This window comes from Gadus chalcogrammus, chromosome 16, assembly GCF_026213295.1.
Source record: "Gadus chalcogrammus isolate NIFS_2021 chromosome 16, NIFS_Gcha_1.0, whole genome shotgun sequence".
In the NCBI taxonomy this organism is placed as follows: Eukaryota; Metazoa; Chordata; class Actinopteri; order Gadiformes; family Gadidae; genus Gadus; species Gadus chalcogrammus.
This window is the reverse complement of record NC_079427.1, coordinates 7036781-7062553: the sequence shown is the minus strand read 5'-3', so window position 1 is coordinate 7062553 and position 25773 is coordinate 7036781. Positions and strand designations below refer to the sequence as shown.

At 45.8% G+C, this 25773-nt stretch overlaps 1 protein-coding gene and 1 long non-coding RNA gene across 6 annotated transcripts; one reads left to right on the top strand and one right to left on the bottom strand.

The window, feature by feature from the left end:
• Positions 1-13148: 13148 nt before the first annotated feature.
• Positions 13149-24997, top strand: LOC130406418 (uncharacterized). Of its 4 annotated transcripts, XR_008904447.1 has the most exons (6): positions 13149-13677; positions 16075-16130; positions 22110-22454; positions 22727-22777; positions 23199-23339; positions 23515-24997. It is a non-coding gene; the product is annotated as an uncharacterized LOC130406418 (long non-coding RNA). The 4 variants fall into 4 exon arrangements; XR_008904446.1 differs by lacking the exon at positions 16075-16130 and having other exon boundaries at positions 13152-13677; positions 23446-23525; XR_008904445.1 differs by lacking the exon at positions 16075-16130 and having other exon boundaries at positions 13153-13677; positions 23202-23339.
• Positions 17732-19302, bottom strand: LOC130406410 (transcription factor Adf-1-like). Of its 2 annotated transcripts, XM_056611972.1 has the most exons (3): positions 18900-19302; positions 18424-18683; positions 17732-18251 (listed from the first exon to the last, which is right to left on the bottom strand). In XM_056611972.1, the coding sequence occupies exons 1-3, from the start codon at positions 19030-19032 to the stop codon at positions 17898-17900; spliced, it is 747 nt and encodes a 248-aa protein (XP_056467947.1). In that variant the 5' UTR covers positions 19033-19302; the 3' UTR covers positions 17732-17897. The 2 variants fall into 2 exon arrangements, 1 of the variants encoding a protein (XP_056467947.1); XR_008904443.1 differs by lacking the exon at positions 18424-18683 and having other exon boundaries at positions 18163-18251; positions 18900-18986.
• Positions 24998-25773: the final 776 nt, after the last annotated feature.

Sequence of the window (25773 nt, the reverse complement as noted above, 5' to 3'; positions counted from 1 at the left end):
GTGCCATAGTCTGTACCATAGTTTGTACCATGGTCGGTAGCATAGTCTGTACCATGGTCTGTACCAGGGTCTGTACCATGGTCTGTAGCATATTCTGTACCATGGTCTGTAGCATAGTCTGAACTATAGTCGGTACCATAGTCTGTACCATAGTCTGTGCATGGTCTGTAGCATAGTCTGTACCATGGTCTGTAGCATAGTCTGTACCATGGTCTGTAGCATGGTCTGTACCAGGGTCTGTACCAGGGTCTGTACCATGGTCTGTATCATGGTCTCTACCGTGGTCTGAACCGTGGTCTGTCTCATAGTCTGTCCCATGGTCTGTTTCATTTTCTGTCCCATGTCTATACACTGGTCTATACCATAGTCTGTATCATGGTCTGTCCCGTAATCTGTACCATAGTCGGTACCATGTTCTGCACCATTGTCTCTCCAATGGTCTGTGCAATGATCAATACAAGCTCATGGGACCGGTGTGATCTGTCCGGTGTGTCGTCCCCAGATCCCCAGGCGGCCCCAGTGGTGTTGGGTCCGGTCTCGGTCAGACCCTGCTTGGCCCTCTGTCGGCCCCGGGACTTCATCTCCGCCCTGAGCTCCAGTGTCGCCTCCGTGACCTCCAGCCTCCCCAGAGCAGGCCTCCCCTCCACTGGGGGGGAGGGCTCCAGGGAGTCCCAGGAGAGAGCCTACCACCATGGCTCTGGTGTCACTATCCTGAGGGACCACCGGGCTGACCTCCCCCAGGAAAGGCCACCTGGTCAGGCCCGTGTCTCCCGCGTCAGCCCGCTGGCCTCCCCCTCACCCAACGTACCCGCTGACGGGGCCACTAGACGGGGGTCCGGCTCCACCAACAGCCCCCTGGTCCCTGGGATGTCTGAGGCCTGGCCCCAAGCCCTCAATGGAGGCCAGCTGAGAGAGAGGTGACAGACATGCTGGGGTTAATATCAAAATGTATAGTTCATATTTAATCTGTATTAATCTCTCTCTCTCTCTCTCTCTCTCTCAGCTCTTCTGAGGACCTCCATCAGGATATTCCTCGGTTGCCGTGGGAGATGTCATCGTTGCTGTCTCCCCCACCCTCCCTCTCCAGGCCTAACCTCACCCACCGCCCCCCCTCCCCCTGCAGGGCCATCCCTCCTTTCTCCCCCCCTCAGCCCTCTAGTGGGAGGGGTTTGGACAGACGGGGTGGAGCCCCGTTCTCAGCTTTCTCCAGATCATTGGCCGCCTCCTTCATCAGTCAAAGCATCGCCAAGAAGAATGCCCCGCCCCCATTTATCCATTGTAACAACCCCCTATCATCTCCCCTGGTTCCACAGCGCCCCCCACCTCCTCAGCGACCACCCCCCTCCTCCCTGGGCCATGGCCCTCACTCCCCCCCTCCCCCCAGCCTCCCCTCCCTCCAACTCCCTCCTCCACTCCAGATCTGTCGGCCTATCAGATTCCTGCGTTCATATAAACAGCAACCACAGCAACAACCACAGCAACAACCACAGCAACAACCACAGGCATTGCAGGGATAGCATGGCAGATGTAGGGGTCAGCCACAGAAGTGCCAGCGGTGCTAGTGGAAGCGGTGGATGGCTAGCAAGCCAGAGGAATGTCTCTTGTTCTCCCGCCAGCGTCGCTGCAACACAGCCATCCCATGATGCTCCCTGGTCCGGCCATCACAACCGGGTCGCACGGCCCTTCTCTGCCTCCGAGCCAGGCTCGCGGGTCCAATCCCCCTCCGCCTTTCTCTGCTCTCCAGCTCCTCACCATGACTCCTTCACTCCCATTCCTCCCCAGGACTCTTCCGCTCCCCTGGTTCTTAACATGCCCACGGGCCTCAGCCTGGAGCAGGCCATCTTGATGAAGTCTGTTACCGGCTCCGGCTCCAGCTGCCCCCACATTCTGTCCCCGCCTCCGATTGGTGTTCCGTCAAACGCCTGGACCGATCACATCGCTGCACCCCGGCCACGGAACCCATGCTCTGCACCCTACCTGACCTCCTATACACCGGACACCTCCTCCTCTACTCCTGCCCCAAGTTCCCTGAACCTCAGGAGCCCTATCAAGGCCTGCTCCTCCTACCTCCAGCCTCCGGTCTCGCCCAGCAGGCTCAGCCCAGACAGGGCCACCCAGGCTGGGAGGCATCCCCAGCGAGACGATCAGGAGCTCCTCGACCAGAGTCCAGAGACTGAGGTCACAACAGCCCCCTTCTCCTCTTCTTCTGCTCCTCTCTCCTATGCTCACCCTCCTTCCCCCTCCTTCTCCTCTCCCCAAGAGCAGGGAGAGCTGGAGAAGGGAAGCTGTCGCAGTCAGCTGTTCTGTGCCTATGTAGCCCGCCCTTCCCTGGCCCAAACTCCCACCACCACGCCCTCCACCGACCACACCAACCACAACCCCACCACCCAGCAAGCAGATCCCCACACTCTGGTTCAAACACAGATCACAGCCCACCCGGGGCTTCCTAGGACCAACTATGCCACCACGGTGAACCTCCAGGTCGCCTGTAGCGGAAGGATCACCTTCTACAGCACGGCCCGGGTCAGCCTAGACCAGAACCCCTAACGTTCCGGTCAGCCTGGACCAGAACCCCTAACGTTCCAGTCAGCCTGGACCAGAACCCCTAACCCTCCATCAGCCTAGACCAGAACCCCTAAACCTCCAGTCAGCCTGGACCAGAACCCCTAACCCTCCAGTCAGCCTAGACCAGAACCCCTAACCCTCCGGTCAGCCTGGACCAGAACCCCTAACCCTCCATCAGCCTAGACCAGAACCCCTAACGTTCCGGTCAGCCTGGACCTGGGTCCAGTTGCACCAGCAGAACGTAAGGTCCCACTTAGGCTACGTTGAACGTAAATCACCCAAACGTTCAACTTTACACTCTACTAAAAAAATAGCAGTTGCACCAAGCAGATAGTTTCAACTTAACACTAAGTTATAACTTATCTTTTACACCTCCCCTCTAGCTGGTGTAAGTTCCATACTAACGATTAAGAACCGTTAAAAGAAAAAAACGTAAAAAGATTTCAACACTAACGCAGGGTAAAGATGATGGCTATTCGTTTTGAGCAATGGGAAGAGGAGTTTCAATGCGATATGCGCCGGGAACGGATTGTCCGTGACCGTATCGATCCATTTCTTTATTATGATGATGTTGAATTATATGCGCGATTTCGGTTTTGCCGGGCAGAATATTATATTTATTTATTTATTATAAAATCCGCCATCAAATAGCTTAACCTCACGCCTATACCGTCCAAGCAAATTTTAGAGAATAAATTACTGAAACTGTATTGTTTGCCCTCTCATTTGGGTGCTAACGCGTCTTCACTCGGGTAAGGTGGAAACTTGCCAGTATTTCCTGTTTACATTGTTATCTGTCAATGATTGGCTTGAAATTATCTAAACGTCATTAAAAGCGACACTGGTACACTTTATGCACTACTAGTAACGTTACAACTTAAGTTATGGTGGTGCAACCAAAATTTAGAACACCTTTAGTTTGACACTAGCTACGTCGAGCGTAGGGTTAAGGCAGACTTTACACACCAGACTTTATGATCGGCTTTACGTTCTGCTGGTGCAACCGACTGCAGAACCCTTAACCCTCCATCAGCCTAGACCAGAACCCTTAACCCTCCATCAGCCTAGACCAGAACCCTTAACCCTCCAGTCAGCCTGGACCAGAACCCCTAACCTTCCAGTCAGCCTGGACCAGAACCCTTAACCCTCCAGTCAGCCTAGACCACCAGAACCCCTAACCCTCCAGTCAGCCTGGACCAGAACCCCTAACCCTCCATCAGCCTAGACCAGAACCCCTCACCCTCCAGTCAGCCTAGACCACCAGAACCCCTAACCCTCCGGTCAGCCTGGACCAGAACCCCTAACCCACCATCAGCCTGAACCAGATTCCCTTACCCTAAACCTTAATATTTTTGCACAACATGTCAGATTTTTTTTATTTCATGCCCTTTAAAGAAACCTAACACATTTATATCTAAAGCATCTTGCACACTGATGCCAACAGTGTCGTGGTGCAGTGGTCCATCTTCTCATTCTTCAGGCCCGGTCCCTTTCTACCTGTGACAGACCCACTACGTGACCCTGATGCTGTTAACATGAACTGATAACATGGCAGCCTGCACGTAACTTGGCTTGGACTGAAAGGTTGGCATCAGATCCTTCACCACTACCTCCTGGGGCCAAGAAACCTCCTCCTCCTCCTCCCCCCCACACTGTGTCACACTCCCTGGCTACTCCTCTTCCTCCTCATCCTCCTCATCCACCTTCTTCACACACCCCTCAGTTATTGTTTTCCAGCAGCCATCCACTAAGCCTTCACCCCTTCTCTCTCTCCTCTTCCAACCCCTCATCCTTCTCCAACCCCTTTACCCTCCATCCTGAACCCTTTAACCCCTTTAGTCACTCTGGACCAGAACCCCTTACCCTCCAATCAGCCTGGCCCATCTACACTCCCTCACTCTCCCCTGCTCCTTATATTCCTCTTCATCCAACTTCCGGTTCACACAGCCCTCGGTTAATGGTTTCCAGCAGGCTTCCAGTAAGCCTCCCCTCCTCCTACACTCCCTCCTCCTCAAACCCCCTAAAACCCCTCCTCTCCTCCTCCAACCCCTTTATACTCCATCCAACCCTTACATCAACCTCTTCCTCACCAGCCCTCAGTTAATATATTCAGACAGCATTCCAGGAAGCCTGGGTGGGCGGGTTTTTTGCTGCCTGGATTGCATCATGGAAGGTTTTATTGCGAGACAACCTATTGTTTTTAGAAATATTTTCTTCTGGTTTCGTAACTGCTAAACATTGGGAATGTGGTTGTTTATGGGTCTAATCTTGTTTCTGGCACTTAATATGCTTTTTATACACACTACCATATGTTGTTAATACCAGCCTGTGTCTGCAGCACTGGCTGACTGTACACTTGTTTATGTGTGTGTGTGTGTGTGTGTGTGTGTGTGTGTTTTTGTCGTTTTTTATACTTCAGTAGAATCTGATCCGTCTGCTTTGAAATTTATCAGATATGTTGTTCCTTAGAAATTATTTAAACCTGGTTTGGACTTGGTAAAAACGTTTTTTGGATCTGTTTTGGGCGTGATGTAAAACTTGTTTGGACCTGGTTTGAAGATGGTTTAGACCTGGTATGAATCTGTTTTGAAATTGGTCTAGACCTGGTTCGGTGACAGATGTGATCACCTTATTGCAGACCAACTAAGTCCAACTGATTCAACGTCAACTTAAATAAATATATATAATAAAGAAATACTTCCTGTCTCAAATGTACGCTTATTGTTGCTGCTGTGTTGTCAGACCCCTCCCCCCCACCACCTAGGATCTCTGGGCCATGGCTTGAGGATCTTCACGTTAGGCTAGATCATTACGCTAGAACTTCCCATAACATAGACATTAATGTAACTCTAGATATTCACATTATGATTGATGTCCATGTTACGCTACATCTGCATTTCATGCAAGCTAGATATTCCAATTCTGCTAGATTATCACAATATGCTTGTCATGGTCTGTCGGTTTCCTTATTTTGTTTTGGTGTGTTTCCTGCTTTACTTTGGTATCACTGTCTTGTTTCTCCCCATGTCCGGTCAAGTTTCCCTCCTGTGTGATTACTGCTCCCTCCCCTAATGTGTTTCAGCTGTTACTCGTTGCGTTCCCTGTGTGTGTCTGGTATTTAAGCCCTTGTCTTTCCTTTGTTCCTTTTCCGATCATTTAAGTTCGTGGTGAGTTGTGTCCTGTGTGTTACCTGTGTTCCCGGCGTTCCCGGCAGGGGCGTAGGAACGTGTTTAACACGTTTAATGGTTCAAAGAGAAATATGTCATAAATGAACTACACTGCAAAACTTTCACAAATGTATTTTATTCTTCTAAAAATATACATTTGTAAAGTAAAACACATTTTGAATGGCAGTATTGAACTGCTGCATATCAAATAAATTCTTTAATTGCAGGCCTTATCATACAGTTTTGTAGACTGATAAATAACATGTGAAAAATATTGATCTAAATTTGAATTCGTATTTTCTGAATACCTTTTCTTTTCTTAGTTGTATCTTATGCCTCAATGAGCACACAGGCAAAGGTTAAGGTTAAAGGGAAAAACAGCATCAAGAATTTTAACATATACACCAACGGTTCTATGAACATCCTTTCTGTACCGACAGCGATATATTGATGCACTTCTTATGACAAATGTACTTATTGTAAGTCGCTTTGGATAAAAGCGGCTGCTAAAAGTGCCCTAAATGTAAACCTAAATGTAACTTGTTTTTAATCTCGAGTACGTGATATTATTCGAACATTCCCACTAACTGATTGGTGTGTGAAGGCAAACGAAAACGACATTAGATTGGAAGTAATGAACTGATAAATATAAATTACTGTGTAGAACTGATACAAATAAAAGCTAGATAGCACTGTAGTGTTATCCAACAGTGTCAAACGTGCCGTGACACACGAAAGGTTGAAAAACAATGGCCTAGGCAAAAGAGCCAAAATGTTTTTTGGCTCTTCATTTGCAGCCACGAAATGCTTGCAAATTGACTTCTTGTCCAGTAAGTCAAGTCTAACCTGATGGACAGGACAGACAGCAACATGGTTGAGTCTGTTTTTGAGACATTGTGGACCGGAGCCAGGTTTTGAGCCTGCAGAGGACACTAAAACTTCTCTCTGCCTCACAGGATGAAACAGGGACTACCAGAAGCAACCTGACCAGGTTTTCCACTTGCCCAAATAGTCTACGTACCTCTACAGGCAATCCACGAATGATCCCTGCAGCCTCTGCACTGTTGCTAAATGAGTAGCTCAGGAGAAACATAGAAAGCTGCAGTGAAAGTGACTCTCTGTTGAACTCTGAGTATCTCTCAATGACTGCAGCATCAATCTCTCCAGTCAGAAGTGTCTCTTCCAACTTTTGCAAAGTCAACAAGTCATCCTGGTTAAATAGCTCGCTGAGCTTTGCATCTACAATATCCAGGACTTTAAAGAATTCCCCTCTGTAGTGGTCCCTGGCACTTTTAGGCTGATGTGCCTCAGCTCCTTCAATTAAGCGTTTTGGGGGCGGTCTGGTCTGTGGAATGGTAATGGGCTTAACACCTAAAGATTGAACGACAGCCGTCGCCTCTTCAAACAGAGATTTGAAACTTGCCTCATTTCTTTTGGCCTTGATTGAGGTCCTAACAACTTGAACAGCAGCCCTCATGCCAGCAATGGTTTCAGTTCTCTTCTGAAAAGAAATGTTCAGGCATTCAAGCTCACAAATCACTGGTGAGGCAAGGATGAGACCCAAAACTGTTTTGCCTTTTCCTGAACTGCCCCAGCAGCCCATTAGCAGTAGATGCAGTATTTGAGGTACTGTCACACTAAATTTGTACCGGCTGCCAAATTTGTACAGGGCGCGTCATCAATACGTAATCCATTCCAAACCTGCCCGGTAACAGATGATCGCGTCGTCCGTTCTCTGGCAACGGACGATCGCGTTGAATGACGTGAAAGGTTCACGAACATTCACGAACCTTCTATCTAGCGATCCGTTATCTGTATTGTGCTATTTCGTCCTTGACCTGCTTTAAACACTCAGTTTACTTGCTAAATTTGATTAAACAATGAAATACAATAAAAATGTAAAGTAAAAACAAGTGTTATCTAGCGATCCGTTTTCTGTATTATGTTATTTCATCTTTGGCAACATGAGCGCGAATGTTTTTGGAAACCTGCTTTAAACACTCAGTTTACTAGCTAAATTTGATTAAAAAATTAAATACAATACAAATATAAAGTAAAAACAAGTGTTATCTAGCGATCCGTTAACTGTGTTATGTTATTTCGTCTTTGGCAACATGAGCGCGAATGTTTTTTGAAACCTGCCCGGCAACGGACGACGCGATCATCTGTTGCAGGAAGGTTTGGAATGGATTACGTATGGATGACGCGGCCGGTACAAATTTGGCAGCCGGTACAAAAGTAGTGTGACAGCACCACAAGATTGTTTTCAAAAATAATGTTATTTGTCAATTAAATCAAATCGCTTTTTGTCCTTTACTTTACTGTAAAGTCCGCCAGCAAACGTTGGCTAGTAACGTTCATAATAACAACTTTTACCTAGCAAGAGTGTTCTAGTTAGATGTTGAATCACAACATCATTTTAACATCAACAACTCTAACGTTAGTCAGAAAATATAATCATCCTCCTGGATAAAATTATGACCAACTCAAATTTCCTTTCTTCTTTTTCTTCCCCTGGAGAAAAAAATCTTTTAAACTGCGCTGCTGCTGTCTTTTCATTTTAACGGATCTAACCTGTCGGGTTAGCTGGAGACACCCGCATCTCAAACAGTCTGAGCCATTGAGAGGATGCGGCAGCTTAGCGCCGTCTTGCGAGACAGCCGTATTCACGGGAGAACACGAGATCACGCGATTAGAGTTGCAGGCTGGCAGCGATCAGCAGCGGTGACCGCGGCACAGCCGTTCCGCGGCGCTTACGCCCCCGATGGAAAGCAGGCAACTTAGCCTTCTAGTCAGCGATTTGAAGGCGTTTCCAGCCTGAAGTCCTTATAACTCCCAACCGCCCCCAACCCTGTGCGCTGCCATACATGGGGCAGGTGACAAGACGCTGTGTTGCGGTTTCAAAATAAAAGCAAGTGAGTAAAAAAAGAAGAAAAAAAAAAAAAGATATTTTGCGGTATAATTTTTGGGGGGTCAAATATGCGCCGAAAATTGGAGGGGACACGTCCCCTCCGTCCCCCCCGGTTCCTACGCCCTTGGTTCCCGGTGTTCCCTGTGTCACCCACGTCACCCGCGTCACCCGTGTTCCTTGCCTTTTGCGTTAATAAATTATCCTTTTATTGAACTGTCTGTTATTGTTATTATCCTACCTGCCTGCCTGCCACCCGCTAACCCTGACAATGCTAGTTGGTTACTTTGTTAGATATTCAAGTCATGCTAGATAATCACATTACGCTCGATATTCCCTTTAAGCTACATCTTTACGTTAGACTTGATATTAATGTTACGTTAGTTATTCATGTTACGCTAGATCTTCACGTTTGGCCCGATTTTATTTGGCCCGTGCCTTACCCACTGTATATATTGTTTTCCGCCATCAGCGCTCGGAATCTGCGCTCGCTCTCAATGAATATTATTTATTGGTGCACTTCCATTCCTGACCATAGAATAGCATTGTGATACATTGATGGGAGGGTGGCGCTGTTGAGCTCCTATCCTGTTCAGCTCCAATCCGAAGTAACAGCGAGTGAGTGAGAGGATGCAAGGATGGAGCGTGTTAATAGGCAGTGGCAAACGATAGTTACGTATTGTAACTCTAGATTCGATGAGTATAGGCGCAGCCTTTTAAGGCTATCGCTATTGGGTTATCCCTAGGCGTGAGCCATAGCACTGACATTTTTTGTAATCCCCGCCCACCAACAGCCTGGGCCTCAATCACGTCCGCGGGCCTATAGGCGATATAGGCGGGCGCCGGCGGACGTTCTGCTCCCAATAAGAAGCTTTTCTTCAGCTATTTAAAGGACAATGAGGCCGACACTTAAAAGGCTGCGCCTATACTCATAGAATCTAGAGTTAAAATACGTAACTATCGACTATCGACTACAAAAAAGTAGTCCCTCCTGGCTGCCTTAAAAATCCCCGACGGCCGCTATGCAACACACTTTAGCGTCCGTCCGAGAGAAGGTTCGGCTAGAGCGGTTCGCCGGCAATTTATCCTATGGAGCAGTTCACTCGCCGTGTGCCTAAGCTTTCGTTAGTCTCTCCATCGCCATGCTCACTCCCGGAGTAACAACATTTACCCCCTCTCCATCATCCAGCATATGTTTTACTTTGTAACTGTTTCTACTTCCAGGCATTTTGTGAAGATTCACAAAATGATCGGGCGTCATAGCAGTTATGTATACGCTCATTATACAACAGTTACTGTACGTCCACACCAGAAGCGAATTGAGCGACCAAATCGCCGGAAGTCATTCACTTTCTATGGGCAAGAGCGACCAAAGCGACCAACGCTACCAGCGGCCAAAGTTGAGCGACCAGAGCGTCAAAAAATAGTTTAAAACTTTTTAACTTTATGCAAATGACTATGACGCGCTTCAGCGGCCAAACACTGACAGCCAATCGGAATGTAGACGCTCTTCGCTTGCGTGGATCCCAGGGAACACCGGCAGGCACTTTGGTTCCTATACCTACCTTTATCCACTCACTGAACAAAATGTCGGCTGAAGTATTAATCGCGGCTGTAACTGGGCACCCCGTGTTGTACTACCCAACCCTTTTTCAGTTCAGAGACTTAAACGCCAGAGTGGTTTGGATACCAAGTGATGATAAGCGGGGGTATTTATACATCTAGAACGTTCGATTTAAGCGGGAATCATTTTCATTTGCTCTCCATGCCACCAATCTAACCAACCAATCGCGTGTAGCATGCTTTAAACAAAACCAAATTTTTTTTTGAAATTGTCACATAAACGAACTAATCGACAAGACGAGGGATAAACGACAAGAGATATATTTCTTGTCTTTTATCCCTCTATTCCCCACTATTCACGGAGCCTGAGGTGAATAATTGTTAATTAAATAGTCTAGATAGATAGCCTAGTCAAGTCTTTATTAATACCAAAGTCGGGAATCCATTTAGGTGGTTCGGCCCACACAGGACAGTAGCCTACAAGACCACACAGAACAAGTCTGACTGGACATACAAACAATACATCACATTGAAACTAGACACGTGTTGATAGATAGATAGACAGATAGGCCTAAATAGATAGCCTAGATATGTTCCATTATTTGCCTTGCGGAGCCAACCAGTCCTGTGCACTTATGCAAATTAGCCATGTGCGCCAATGTCTATTTGTTTTGAGTGCGACGAATGAGTGCAGATCATGATTTGCAGATGCAGATCAGTGAAACATATTTTAACTAGCCTACTACAGCACGCAGGGTTTTTTGTTCTCGGTTGTAATTAGCCTACATTTTAGGATTTTTTTAATATTGGGGGGAATCACTGTCCTACTTGTAGTCGAAGCACTTTATCCAACAAGCAAAACCGTCTCGGCAATATGGCCAAGGTGTATGGGAGAGTTCACTCTTTGATATGGCTGTCTGTAGGGCCTACTAAAAGCATACAGCTCCTTTAAATGCGTCTGCATAATTGAATTGTACGTCATTAGCGACTTGAGCGACCAAAGCGAACAGAAAAATTCGCAGCGAAACTTAGTGAGCGTGTGGACGTACAGTTAGGAACCAATCAGATCGCTGGCTTTAGGCCCCCCGTTGTATAATCTTGTATAAATCATGCTTTAACTGAGAGATAGACATTGGCTGATAGACTGATGTCATTGGAGCAGTGGCGGCGCCAGAAATAATTTGTTGCAGTTGCTTAACAGTTGCTGTATGAATTCAAGAGGTTGCTGGTCAAAAAAAAAAACCTTGATCAAAACACCTGAATTTGGCAGAGACACGGCCGGGAAGACATTTTCGGCACGGGTTGGGGTGGTTGCGGTCCCGTACGAGGCAAGTTTACAGTACAGTAACAACACAGACTAATCGCACCACTGTGATTGAGTGTGATCGTATCATTTGACAGTTCAACGTGCGCTATCTTTCTCCCTCTCCCTCACACACGCACAGACATAAAGACGTAAAGACATAGAACAATATAGAGGAAGATCTTTAAGAAGGCCAACATGAAAATAGCCCAGCGGCATGTACACATTCACTGCTAGTCCAGGTGGCACTGCGGCCACACGATAACAAACAACATAGTTCAATCAACAGCCCGTCAGCAGTCCCCCAACTACAAGGTTAGCTGTCCTGTCAATCGTGGTGAATTGCACATCTCAGACCCACCGTCGCCACGGTACATTCCAAAGCATTCACATTAGTTGCGCGATACGTCTCAAATGTAGGCCTATGTGGAACATTAATACAATAGTTGCTATTATTGTTGATACTATTATACTTCATAATACTTCTATTAAGGGCGGATCATACCAGGCTACGATAAACCCATCCTTTGGCATGAGCCAAACCTATAATCTAGTTCTACTTCAAAACAAAATCACATGGGCCCCAAGTCAATATGCTGCGACGGGCAAACTTAATAACCAAACGGCCTACCTTAAATCGATGTCTTGATCACAGGACTTCTTGCAATATTCCACTTTAATCCATACGGTTTAACACACCAACATTGCTAGCAAGCATGTGATAACATTGTATTGCTAATTCAGAACTGTGTAGGCTACAATATTTTCTTCCGTTTCTTGACCTCAGCATAACCCCCCTCCGAACAACTGCCAAGTCCAACACAAGTCTGGCTATTAACGAGTCCATCCTCAGCCTCGCCATCGCGAGTCGTGTTTGAACTTGATTTCTTTCGAAATAGTAAAAACTTGTCCATATTTTTTAAGCGCCAACGAGCCGGCAACGAACATCTCTGACTGATAATCTCGCCGCGAGATGTCCGCATATTTGAAATGTTATTTATTTTTCGTAAGACTATGCTATTAATGAAATTATTGTTTCATGTACATTAAATAATAATTAATTAATATTGTACATATTGCTTGGGATAGTTTGTGTTAATTGTGTGTATGTGTTTTTTTTTTATCTGTTCATGTCACTTACAGAGTGTGCGCATGCCCAACGCTCGGGAACTGGGCACGGTGAGGGGGAGGGGAGGAGAGGAGAGTCCCAGGCTGACTCGTGTTCATTTGAACGACAGTCCAGTCACGGCCCTGAAATGTTGACGCTACTCACTGATTATGCACTTAATCTGGTGATTCATATGACAGGAATGGACGGTATGGTGACGGGTACCGCATTCGGCCATAGGTTTAGTTGAACTTATTTAATACCATTTTACGGAAAATGGCATTATTTCAAATATGTTGTTTGAGTTTGACAAAAAATCAGGGGTTGCTCTGGGGTTTCTGAGTAATTGCTTGGGGTTGCTATAGCAACGGCAAGCAACCGTTTGGCGCCGCCCCTGCATTGGAGGGATGTCTGTCTGATCCTCTGAGCTGTTGAATAACAATGGGACATGGTCTGGAGCCTGCCCCCCCCCCCCCCCCCCCCCCCCTGCTGGTACATTTCGTTCCACTTGTATCAACATTTGGCAAATATCCTTTTAAACCTTCATCATTTTCTACAACAATAACAGCTTGTTCGTGAGCGGAGTCCGCTGCATTCCGGCGAACTCGTCATAATGGCATGTGAGCACATGTTAAACAGTTGGGGTGTGTAAGCTTTTCTGGTTATTTTATCAACGATAATCGCAGCAACATAGCAGCCATATGGCTTGCTCTATAAAAGTTGTGCACTTAATTTCCGCCAAAGCTTCACAGTGGAATGCTGTAGAACAGAGTAGAACACTAGAACTACATTCCTGTTACATACTGTGTGTCTTCGTATAAAAATAGGAAGGGGGACCTAGAGCGAAGGAGGGAGCATTGAAGGAGAGGGAGGGAGAACGCTGGATACAGCACATCTTTCCATCCTACGTTCCCCACTCGCATTTGAGGAAATTGGAACTCTGTTAAGCCCATATACCTGGGAAGATGCCTACGATGCGCCACGCACGTTGCCTCAAAGGAAACGGACTGACTGCTGAGAACGACCGAGAGTATTCCTGAATAAACGAGGGACACCTGACCAAGTGAGTTGGATTAGTGGCGTTTCTTGGGTCACTATTTATTCTTTTTGGCCCACTTTTCTGAATAGGTGAACAATTTGACTCTAGAAATTGAAAGGTAACAGCTAACAGATAGTTCTGAAATGGCTCTTTACAAAACGGTGTTAGGCATAGCCTACACTAAATATTTAAGTGGGTGTCTGTCTTTGGAGAAAGAGAGCGAGACAGAGACAGAGAGACAAAGAGAAAGCAACACACATACACAGAAACACACACTCGTTTTTACACTGCCAAATATGCCAGTTTTGGAGGTTTCACTTTGATGTAATGCGATTAGACCGCTTCGCGGTTCCAGGGGCGGCACTTGGGTATAGGTGTTGGCTCGACAACAGATACAACGCAGCGACATCAGCACATTTCTATTGAACTACATCATAGCATCCAGCTGGAACCCCGGAGCTCGCACACTGTGGTGTGGCAGCAGCCCTGTGGTGTGGCAACCCACTGTGGTGTGGCAGATAGGGTTTTTTCGGACTTTTCCGAAGTTTTGCGTAAAGGTACGGCCACACTGAACGCGCGCGTACGATTACACGCGTACCGCGCCTAATCTGATACTTGATCATTGTGTGTATGGCAAGCCCAGTGAGGTGCTCACATTTTTGTATGGTCAAAAGCCAGCCCTTAAGATGGTGTGTGAATGTATGGTGTGAGGTGGAGTTTCTAATGTCCACTGGTAATTGGTTCCATAGTTTAGAGGCTCTCACAGAAAAGCATAATTGGCCAAAGGTACTGGACCTAAAGGTGCGACATGGAGTTAGATTCATGCCAAAACCCCTCACACACGCAAAACGTGTTTTGCTCACGCAAAACGCGTTTTGCTCACGCATAACGATTCACACGCACACAAAACGTGTTTTACTCACGCAAAATGATTCACACACACGCTCAGTGTGGTTTGCAAATGCAAAACATCATTCACAAACTAAAGCATTTTGCTTCAGAAACAAATACAGTATGTTTTACACAAAGTACAAAAAAAAATCCTTCAAGTACACAAAACAATTCTACAAGTACGGAACACGAAAGCTGCGCGTGGATCGGAATGCATTTGCGCACGGATCGGATTGCATTTGTGTGAGGAACAGCAAGGCGGAAAATGCAACAAGTGACAAATAAATGTCCTGTTATTCACACTACACAACAGCAGGTGGCGGTGTTGAGTCAGTTTAAGGCCGCCAGGACGATATTTTTTCTCCCCAAGATCTTTATTTGATTCCAAAACAGAGTGGCGACACTTCCATTGGACTCACCTGTTGGCCGCTCATTTTGTTCAATTTAATCTCCCAAACTAGCTTTTCTCCGTGTCGTACGATTCCGTGACAAAGGGGCGGCAAGTCGCATAGTATGGAGTTGAATCCACACACGTTTGGCCGGCATCAAATAAAGATTTTGGGGAGAAAAAAGATAGTCCTGGCGTCCTTAAACTGACTCAACACCGCCACCTGCTGTTGTGTAGTGTGAATAACAGGACATTTATTTGTCACGTGACTTTTGGCACTAATTTTCCGCCTTGCTGTTCCTCACACAAATGCAATCCGATCCGTGCGCAAATGCATTCCGATCCACGCGCAGCTTTCGTGTTCCGTACTTGTAGAATTGTTTTGTGTACTTGAAGGATTTTTTTTTGTACTTTGTGTAAAACATACTGTATTTGTTTCTGAAGCAAAATGCTTTAGTTTGTGAATGATGTTTTGCATTTGCAAACCACACTGAGCGTGTGTGTGAATCATTTTGCGTGAGTAAAACACGTTTTGTGTGCGTGTGAATCGTTATGCGTGAGCAAAACACGTTTTACGTGTGTGAGGGGTTTTGGCATGAATCTAACTCCATAGTGCGAACACACCAAGCGGGTACCTCGCGTACCATGTACGCGCGTAACGCAGCTAAAATGTTGCTTGACCATTTTGTGTCAAAAATGGTCAGATACGCGCGTAGATGAGACCGCCCAAAACTTCCCCCCCCCCAGCCTGTGGCTGCGCTGGATTTAGGAGTCAGAGGAAGGAAACCCAAACGCCGCCGTGTTTGGGTGGATGATAGAGCTTGGCTCGGGTTAGATTAAATAATCTCGGATATAAATAACAATAATCTGGTTAAATAACTTCACATGGTGTGTCTGGTGTGTTTCCAGCATTCGTAGTGTTGATCAGCAGAGAAATAGTCCGCCAAGACGTTGAGGTTGCTTAGCAATCAGAGACTCTGTCCATGCAAGTGAACGGAGCGTTCACTCTTCGTCATAACTATCAAACCAAACATCCTTCACATTCACCGAGCGAACATTATGAAAGTAAAATGCACATTTCTCGCTAGAAATGTTTCCATAAACGCATTTAATGGCGTAACTATGTTACTATTTCCACCCAGAATAAAGAGAGTTGCCGGCCGTGGCTGCCATGGACATGGCTGCGCTGGAGTCCGAGGTAGGAAACCCAAACGCCGCCGTGTTTGGGTGATAGAGTTTAGATCGGGTTAGATTAAATAATCTCGGATATAAATAACAATAATCGGGTTAAATAACTTCACATGGTTTGTCTGGTGTGTTTCCAGCAGTCGTAGTGTTGATCAGCAGATATATAGTCCGCCAAGACGTTGAGGTTGCTTAGTAACCAGAGACTCTGTCCATGTAAGTGAACGGAGCGTTCCCTCTTCGTCATAACTATCAAACCAAACATCGTTCACATTCACAGAGCGAACATTATGAAAGTAAAATGCACATTTCTCGCTAAAAATGTTTCCATAAAAGCATTTAATGGCGTAACTATGTTACTATTTCCACACAGAATAAAGAAAGATGTCGGCCGTATGCTTCTGTCCAAGCTCACTACTCTCTGCCAGTGACGTCGGGTCAAGCTCAACGCTGATTGGCTATTGCGGCGCATATGAGCGTAAAAAGTTCAATTTTTTGAACTCCTCGCGTACGCGCGTATATGTACGCGCGTATATGTACGCGCGTATATGTACGCGCGTATATGTACGCGCGTATATGTACGCGCGTATATGTACGCGCGTATATGTACGCGCCTCAGGGCCCGTGTCCACCAAAAGCCTTTTTAAAAGACGGAGCGCTCCGTGAACTGCTTTCAACGCGTTTGTGCGCGCCGCTCAAAAAAAGACGCACGAAGCGTTTTTCGTTTACGTCATTAAATACGCGTCATCGCTTGTATCCATAGATTCACAGCTTCTATCTGTTGGCTCCATCATATGGCATCTGACACCTGAACGTCCTCTCTGGTTACTCCTACAATTTGCGAAATGAATCGAAGATTAATAGCGCTTCTTGCCGTGGCAGCGGAGGTTGCGGACGATCCCCCTGCGCCTGTCGTGGTTGCCCGGAGGAGAGTGTGGGTCCACAGTATTAATCGTGGTAGGGGGCAGTACGGGGAATACCACTGGCTGTGTCAAGAGCTCCGCCTGGACGAGGATCGCTTCAAGGTCTATTTCAGACTCAACCGGCAGCAGTTTGAAGGAGTGTTAACATTTATTGGGCCGACCATCGCCAAGAAGAACACCAATTATAGGGAGAGCAACCCAACGGCTTTGCATTTGTCTGAGGTGATTTGTCTGAGGGTCGGCAGCAACAACGCTTCCAGGGAAGCGGTCGCAATGAGGGAGACCTTCAACCGCTATTTTTCATCTCTGCCTGGTCGAGTGACTTGGCAGGATGGAATTTAGTTTATAATTTTTGTCTATATTTAAATCAAAAAAGGCGAAAAACCAAAACTAATAATACAATTTCTTAAATCAATCCAACATTCATGTTGCATGCTGGATTACTTCTGAAGACAAAAACACACCTTTAACACCTTCATCATCATCAGAGCATTCATTATCCTACTACCAATGTAATGAAAACAAAACAACATTGTCTTAGCATTTAAATGTTTAATTAACTGATTCATTGGAAAATTATTCCAAGATATTATGTACACATTTGAAACATTTCTTATAGCTTGTACTAAATCTAAATAGAAAATTATTCCAAGATATTATGTACACATTTGAAACATTTCTTATAGCTTGTACTAAATCTAAATAGAAAATGATTCCAAGATATTATGTACACATTTGAAACATTTCTTATAGCTTGTACTAAATCTAACTAGAAACTGATTACAAATTTTATTTACACATTTAAAAAAATGTTAAATCTTAAAACTAAATCTAAATAGAAAATGATTACAAATTAATTACTCTCCAAACTCCACATCATAAAGGACCTGCTGCATCCTCATGCGCGCCTGGGCCCTTTTTTGGTTCGACAGCCTCCTCAATGATGGGACGAGGCTGAGCATAAAATGCTCATCCTTGTCCACAGCCATTGTATTCTCCTTTTCTTTCTGGATGGAGGACAGGATTGATTTCTGGAACGCAGACAGCGGCTGCTCCAGCTGTCTCCTGCGTGGTGGTGGAGGTACAGGACGCAGCGGTGTGACCAGAGTCACCGTAGAGGTAGTGGGAGGAGATGGAGGAGAGGTGTCCACAGCGGACTCTGATAGGCTGGGAGAGGGAGGAGATATCTCCTCTTCACTTTGAGCCACCACCTGTGAAAGAAAGCATACATTTGTTTGTTTAAAATGTGCAAATTAAAATGGTGAATACTTATAAATATCTCTGCATCTGGCTTCACCCAACAAAAACCTTAAGAACACTAGTATGTTAGGGTATGTTTTTAGCATATGTTTTAGGCTACTATAGCTTTTGTTATAGGCCTACCTCTCGTTGGGGAGACATACTGGGCGCTAGCAGGGCCAAGATCTCCGGTGCTATTTCCTGCCGGCTATAATCTCCCTGCTCCATATTACTAGAAGATACCCTCTCCTTCACATGGAGCTCCAGGAAGCCCATGATCGCCATATACTTCCACCTCTTGAAAGAGGTGGCACCGGCCCCACTTTTCTTCCTGTCCCTCTCTGCCTTCCTCTCCCTCAAATATTTATCCCGCAAGTACTTCCATTTCTTGCGGGACACTTCAGCTGTTGATACAAGATTATGTCTCTACAATTAGCAATTCACACAACCTACAAGGTTAATATCAAGCCTATCAGTAACGTTAATACGAACTGCCAAGTAAACGTTAATACTAACTGCCAAGTACGGGTGGCAGTTTGTACCTAACGGCTAATAGTTAAATGCGATAATATCATTATTAAACATGATAATAATATAAATAATTAATAAATAATTCTCACCTGTAACGCCCAGCATAGATGAAATGTCTCGCCAGGCCTGGTTGCGTTTTGTTAGGTCGTGGTAGGCCTTCAACGTGAGGTCGTACAGGACCGGACACTCGCTCACAGCTGTTATCAAGCTTTCGTCCGACATGTTTCAGTTTGTTTCAGTTTGAGTTCGGTTTATACTTTTAGCCTTGCCTCATCCTCGATTTTGATTGGTCGTTCAAAAAAAGCGCCGATGACGTGAAGCGCTTTTCTTCAAAAGTTCAACTTTTTTCAACGGGGGCGCGCGTCTAAAAGCGCGAGGCGCGTGGAGCGTTTAAACGCTCCGGCCGGCTTTTTAAAAGGCGCGCTGCTTGCGCGTCCTGCCATAGAGAATGCATTGCAGACCGGCGCTCCGTCTTTTAAAAACGCTTTTGGTGGACACAGGCCCTCATACGCCCCTACCGCGAGTAAAATGTTGCTTATACGCATGTAACGCGTGTACGCGTCTCATACGCGCGTAAACCAATGGTTCCCTATGGAAATAATGGCGATTTTATACGCGAGGTACGCGAGATACGCGTCTGGTGTGGCCGCACCTTAAGAGGGACTGCACAGTCCCCTCTTAAGGCAGACCTTGTGGTTCTGCTGCTAGATGACTTCTGCTGTATGAAAGTCTACGTGAATTACGGATATCTGCAACTGAATTGTAGATATCTGTAATTCCAGTCAGAGATATCTACAACGTAATTTCGCCTATTGAAAAATGTATATCTAATATTAATAATCTTAATCTTAATATTCTTGATATCTGAAAAGGCACATGTAGATATCTTGAATTGAGGTGAATTAAACTGGAATTATGATTAGTCAGAATCAAATTATAGATATGTCAAACTGGAATTACAGATATAATTCGGTCGCTCAGTGCGATCTACGAGAAACCACCAGAGGAACTTTCCTTATGAGGCTTTTGGTGTGATAACTGGTCGGCAAAATAATGAATATGTTGGCGTTTTTGCAGTTGTAAATAGTTAAAGGTTGGGTAGGTGATTCGCTTTTTTGGCCATTTTTGCAAAATTACTTGAAATCCTTATCATAACTCGCTTACAGCCACTGAGTTAGAAGTACTGACATGAAAATTAAACAAGTCAATCATCTGTGGAACGGGCAGGGCTCGAAAAACTCCAGCCAATCATTTCCATTGCCACCGAGTTGCATTGGACAGTAAGTACGTCAATCAAACGGTCGTACTGCACTCCCCCTCCCCCTCCCCCGCGCCCCGCGCGCGACCCCTTCGTGCAGTACTCGTGACCCAGAGCTCGTGACCCAGAGCAAGCTCCTGTTTGTTGTTATCCAGCGGTAGCTACTGGAACTAGTTAATCCACATTTGGACCTAGCAGTAGAAGACAATTTCCATGGCAGACAAGACGCCACCATCCCCACCACCACCACCACCACCAGCAAAGAGAAGGAAAACTCTTTTTCAGAGAGTAATTGATAAAAAAAAAACTCAGCCTGCACTAGACTCGCAACTCGTTACATTGATAAAAAAAGATGTATAGCAGCGCAGCTCAATTACACCAGTGCATGCGCGCACAGTTGAAAATCGATCGTTCACATCCAGCTGCTCACAGAACAAGTTTAGCGCACCACCGCTACCCTCACACTTTTTCATATAACCTTTTTTCAGCACTAGGTCATATGAGCATTAAATAAATGCTGCGTCTCAAAATGCCTTGGACAGCAGCGAGGATGACTCGCTTTGCCACGGGCCGAAACAGTTCGGAGCGACCACAGCCAGAGCGAACACAGCGGGGCAGAGGAGTGTCAGGAATAGTCTTTGGTGTACACATCAGTACGGCCTATTTGCACTACTGTTTAGTGGCAATGCAGTGTTTTATTCGATGCCTTTTTATTTTCATATATTATTTCAATGAATACAATTTATTTATTCATAAAAACCGGATCTGGTCTTCAAATCTTTTTTCCAAATATAGGTCGTCTTACAATGGGGTTTGTGTTTATATTCGGACCAATACGGTACAGCGGGCGCTCACATGACGTTAAGCATTTCCTGGTGCATAATGTGACGCTTCAGAACCTAAAATCCCGTTTCTCCCCGTTGACACGACAACACATAACTGGCGTTTTCAGAAATCTCCACTTTGGCCGGAGTTTTTAGAAATGATCGTTTTCTGTGATAAGACAGGGCCTCGGACAGGGGGTGTTGCAGCACCCCCAGCACCCCTACTTCCCGCGGTACTGGGTGCAACTTACAGCTGAATGTAGTGCCATGTTGTTAAACGAAAACCTACGCTAGCCTGGCTCGCTCTCGCGCATCTCTGTTCGCGCTCGTGCATGATTGCGCGTCCAGGTACTTGGAATGGGTGGAGTCAGAGTCAGCGTTGAAGGAGAGGGGGTAGGACCATTTGAGTTGTGTATTTTCAAAATCTGCTGGCGTTTCGCAAATCACCTACCCAACCTTTAATCGCGTTTGCAGTCTAAACTCAGATGTATGCTCATTCTTGCATGCGAGTGTCTTGAATCATAAAAAAAAAAACACCGGAGAATGTTTGGCTCCTCGACGAAGGGGGATTTTACCCCCTCGGGGTAAAACACAGGCATTCAATTTGCAGGGCGTGCCAACACAGGCAGTGAAATTGTAGGGTTGACTTAGTGTTGATTGCGTGACTGTACAGGTGTAGGTACCACATCGGCCAAGCTGGTAACAAATACATTGTAAATAAATTGTTTCCGAAAACGGAATTGACCTGCAAGCTGATTATTGGATAAACGAATTTCCCAATCCCAGGAGTCTTTGCTCAATTCTACATCAATTCAAGAACAAACAAATTAAAGTAAACTGTAGTTCGTATTATTTATTTATGGCCATGAAAGTTCTGTAACGCCTGAATAATGAAGAATTAAATGAAGTAAAATAAATAATATAAAAAAACAAACATGAATGAGACATAGAGAGTAAGCAAGTGGTATAAATATTGGTTGGATGTTCTCCAGACACATATTGTTTATTTCGGGGTATTTCACGGCGTCTTGACGGGAATAAATTATGCTCAGGGCCGGCTTGCAGACGCCTCGCGGCCGCTCACAACTGTGGGCCGGTCCAACTGACTTCGCAGGCCGCCACACAATTGTGGGCCGGTCCGCCTGACCTCGCTGGCCGGCCGGCCGACCGGGAAATCTCCCGATCGTCCCGACGGCCACTCCGCCTCTGCTCTACAGGTTTACCAGCCTCCACACCTCTCTACTGGACAGTGACCAGCCTCCATTCTCTACTGGATACTGGCCAGCCTCCACTCCTCTCCACATGACAGTGACCAGCCTCCAGGCCCTCTACAGGATATCCAGCCTCCAGTCTCTAAAGGACAGGGACTTCCAGTCTCTTCTACAGGATCGTGAAAGCATCCTCGTTACTTGGAATGTGATGGAGCCAGTGATGTGAACTGTGACATGCTGGAAGTTTTGTGGTTGTTCTGTCTCCTCGGGCAGCCACTCTCCCGACCCGATCCGCTATGCAGCCGAGAGAGGCTCGACATTGTTAGCAGAACAAAAAACGAGCTGTCCAAGGTAAACTCTTCATGGGGCGCAGTAGTAGATCCTGCAGTAAGTCCGTCAGAATGGTGCTGTGTGATCGGCAGTTGACCGGTATAAATCTCATGTCCCTCCATGCCTAACCTCTAACCCTCCATGCACGTTCAGCAAGTCTTGTAGAAACTTTACAGCTCCAATATAGAAAAAGTCACACTGCACAAACACACACTGCATAAATACACACTGAATAATTACACACTGCAACATGTGCACTAACAGTGTGTATTTTGTGTTTTGGTCGGTCCTAGGTGTCAGAGGGTTTGAACCTCACTCTGTACACGCCCACCACCACCGACATGGTAAGCTTCCTGCTCTAATGTAGGGTTTCCCACTTTTGAAAATGGCAATGACTAATGAGTATAATTCACCATTGGCCTCGTGAGAGGAGTATAACTGCAAGCTAATGAATGTACCTGACCATAATCCCTCCATCACTTCATTTGAGGACTATTACCCATATTAATCAATGGGATCTGCTATGGGACTACTTACTACTTACTGCTAAGGTACAGTGGGTTCAGCTATGTGACTGCTAACTGCTATTGTGAAGTAGGTTCTGCTATGGATCTACATACTGCAAGCTGCTGATTAACAGTGGGTTCAGCTATGTGACTGTTTACAGGGGTGCGTGCGTGTTTGTGTGCATGTGTCTGTGTGTGTGTGTGTGTGTGTGTGTGTGTGTGTGTGTGTGTGTGAAACGGCGTCTGTGCGAGTCTTCAGCAGAGTTGTCGAAATGCCTCTCTGAAGTGCTTCTTGGATGAGGTGAAGGTCCTGTATATAGAGCTGGACGTGGCAGGAGAGTCTCTAAAAGGGTTGATCAAGAGTATGAACAGAACCCTATCACTCCTTTCCACATACCCTGTGAGGCTGGACACACACACCCACTGACACACGCACTGACAGGATGACACATCAATGTTGATATCTTCATCTTCTCTGACTGTCTGCCTCTCTTCCTGTCTGTCAGTCTGTCTGACCGCCTGTGTGTGTGTGTGTGTGTGTGTGTGTGTGTGTGTGTGTGTGTGTGTGTGTCCAGGTGCCGGAGGCCAGCTGTGAGCTTATGTCCTGTGAGCTTCATCCCGAGATGTCAGCGGATAGTTTCCTCCATAATCTAGGCATAATCTTAGAGGGGTTGAACTCTTCCTACTGTAGGAAGAGGTAGGTAGCGGGGGAAGCAATGCTGTATCCCTTGAGTTGCTTTTTTCTACAACTCAAAATACACACAAACAACAGCTGCAATGATGGAGGCTTGTTGGAGGAGGAGGATGGGTGACAAGCTGATATAAAGACTATAACCGCTATTGGTTAGTGTTTGTTATTGGTTTAGGTTCAGTTTCACACATTCCTTTCTCAATTATGGGATGAGTATATATTTTATTGAACTACTTAGATAATGACTGGTACATATACATTTCAGCACAAACTGCCAATCATATGGTATGTTAATAAAATCTGTGGTGTTATATTTCCTGGTTTCTTATATGTATTATATTGGTAACAGGATAATAACAAAAGGGAATTGATTAATGCTTAGAAAGTCATATAAACCAAATCCATCTCAATTAAGGGACTAAGGGAAAAAAACACATTTGAACACCGAAACTCGGTTCCAGTAGGTAACCTGTTCCGAAGTAAACGGTAGTACCGAGATCGAATAAGAACGCACATTTCGGTGCCTCATAACGGTGCCTGACTTTTTTTAACGTCCCCTGCCCCGCCCCCATGGTGTCGCGGCGTCAACTTGCGTTAGTGCTGGGCGCTATACAGTTTTACACTGAATAAGGTGTGTGTATTTTCGTTGTAATATGATTTTTTTATATACCGCCACACCGGTGTATTTGATTACACAACGTTCGGAATTCGGAGCCGCGCGACACTGACGGGACCCTTTTTCAAAGTTGCGCTTCGCACGCATGGTACGACTACGACTGCGTTTTTCTTCATAAGTCCATTGCCGCGTTCCAATATCCATACTATCCGTACTTACTAGCCTAAGTTTGAGTACGTAGGGCGTTCCGATTCAGATCGGGCGAAAATAATTGTACTGAAAGGAGCCGGTTTAAGTACCATATCGGCTCGGCTTCCAGATCGGCTCGGGGTCCGTCGTCTTCTGATTACGTTACACAATATCATTGGCTGTACGCTTGAATGGGCGTACATGTGATTGGCTGTACGTCGGACAGTTGTGATTGGCTGTTTTGTGCTGTAGCTCTGGCTGTAGTCATAGCAACCACGAGGCAACAGCGAGCACATGTGTGAGCGCGAGTAGGTGTCTAGTTTAGGTTTGTGTTGCCAGATTGGGCATATGTCCCGTTTTTCCAGCCTGACGTGATTCAAAGTAGCCAAATCAGGCTGAAAATGTGCCAATCTGGCAACACGGACGGCTTATCTTAACAGCCAAGATGATTCCGAGGGATGTTTTGTTTTTAGAAGAAAACTATCCATACAGATAGGTTGGGAATGGTCTATGTTCAAAATGAAAGATCATTACAGGCTCTTTAATTTAAGCCATAAAAAACCTAATTGCTGTAGATAGCTATTGTGTGACGTAATCAGCAGAAGACGGACCCCGAGCCGATCTGGAAGCCGAGCCGATATGGTACTTACACCGGACGTTGTGCTCAAAACGGTGTGGGTGTCAGATTGACTCGGGTGCCATGGGACTCTCTAAATCGACGCCACTTCGACCTGGGCGGGACTTTACGTCCTACATCACTCGCTATGGGTGTGCATGTGTGCGCGTAGCCGTCACTCGCGATGGGTGTGCATGTGAGAAAGGTTTTGGCTTTAGTGTCTATGGGTTGGTAATAACGGTTCTGATGATTTTTCTGATGGAAAAGTGGTCTTTTATTTCCATAATCTTTGTTCAGTGAACGCATAAACCCGTTTGTTAGTTAGCAATTAAACAAAATGCGATCTATTTGTTTACAGTTACCAACGACCAACTGATGATTGGAGTATTGGGGGTTCGATTCCCTAGTGATGCAAGGTTTTTTCTTTCATTTTGGACTGCACACACATCGCGAGTGACGGATAGTCGCACAATGTACACACATCACTGTCTTTACAATTTCTAGGCAACCGAAGTTTAAAGATTGTCAAGTGGTTAACTCTTGAATCGCATGTACTAAGACCTGATGGGTTAGTGGTCAGAGAACAACTCATTAACGCGGGGATAAGGGGTTCGATTCCTTAATGAAGCCAGCTTTTTTCTTTCATATTGGACTGGATGTTTGTATGCCATTTTACGTAGCTTGTAGTTTATGATGAAGAAATGTTACTGGGGTTAAGGTTA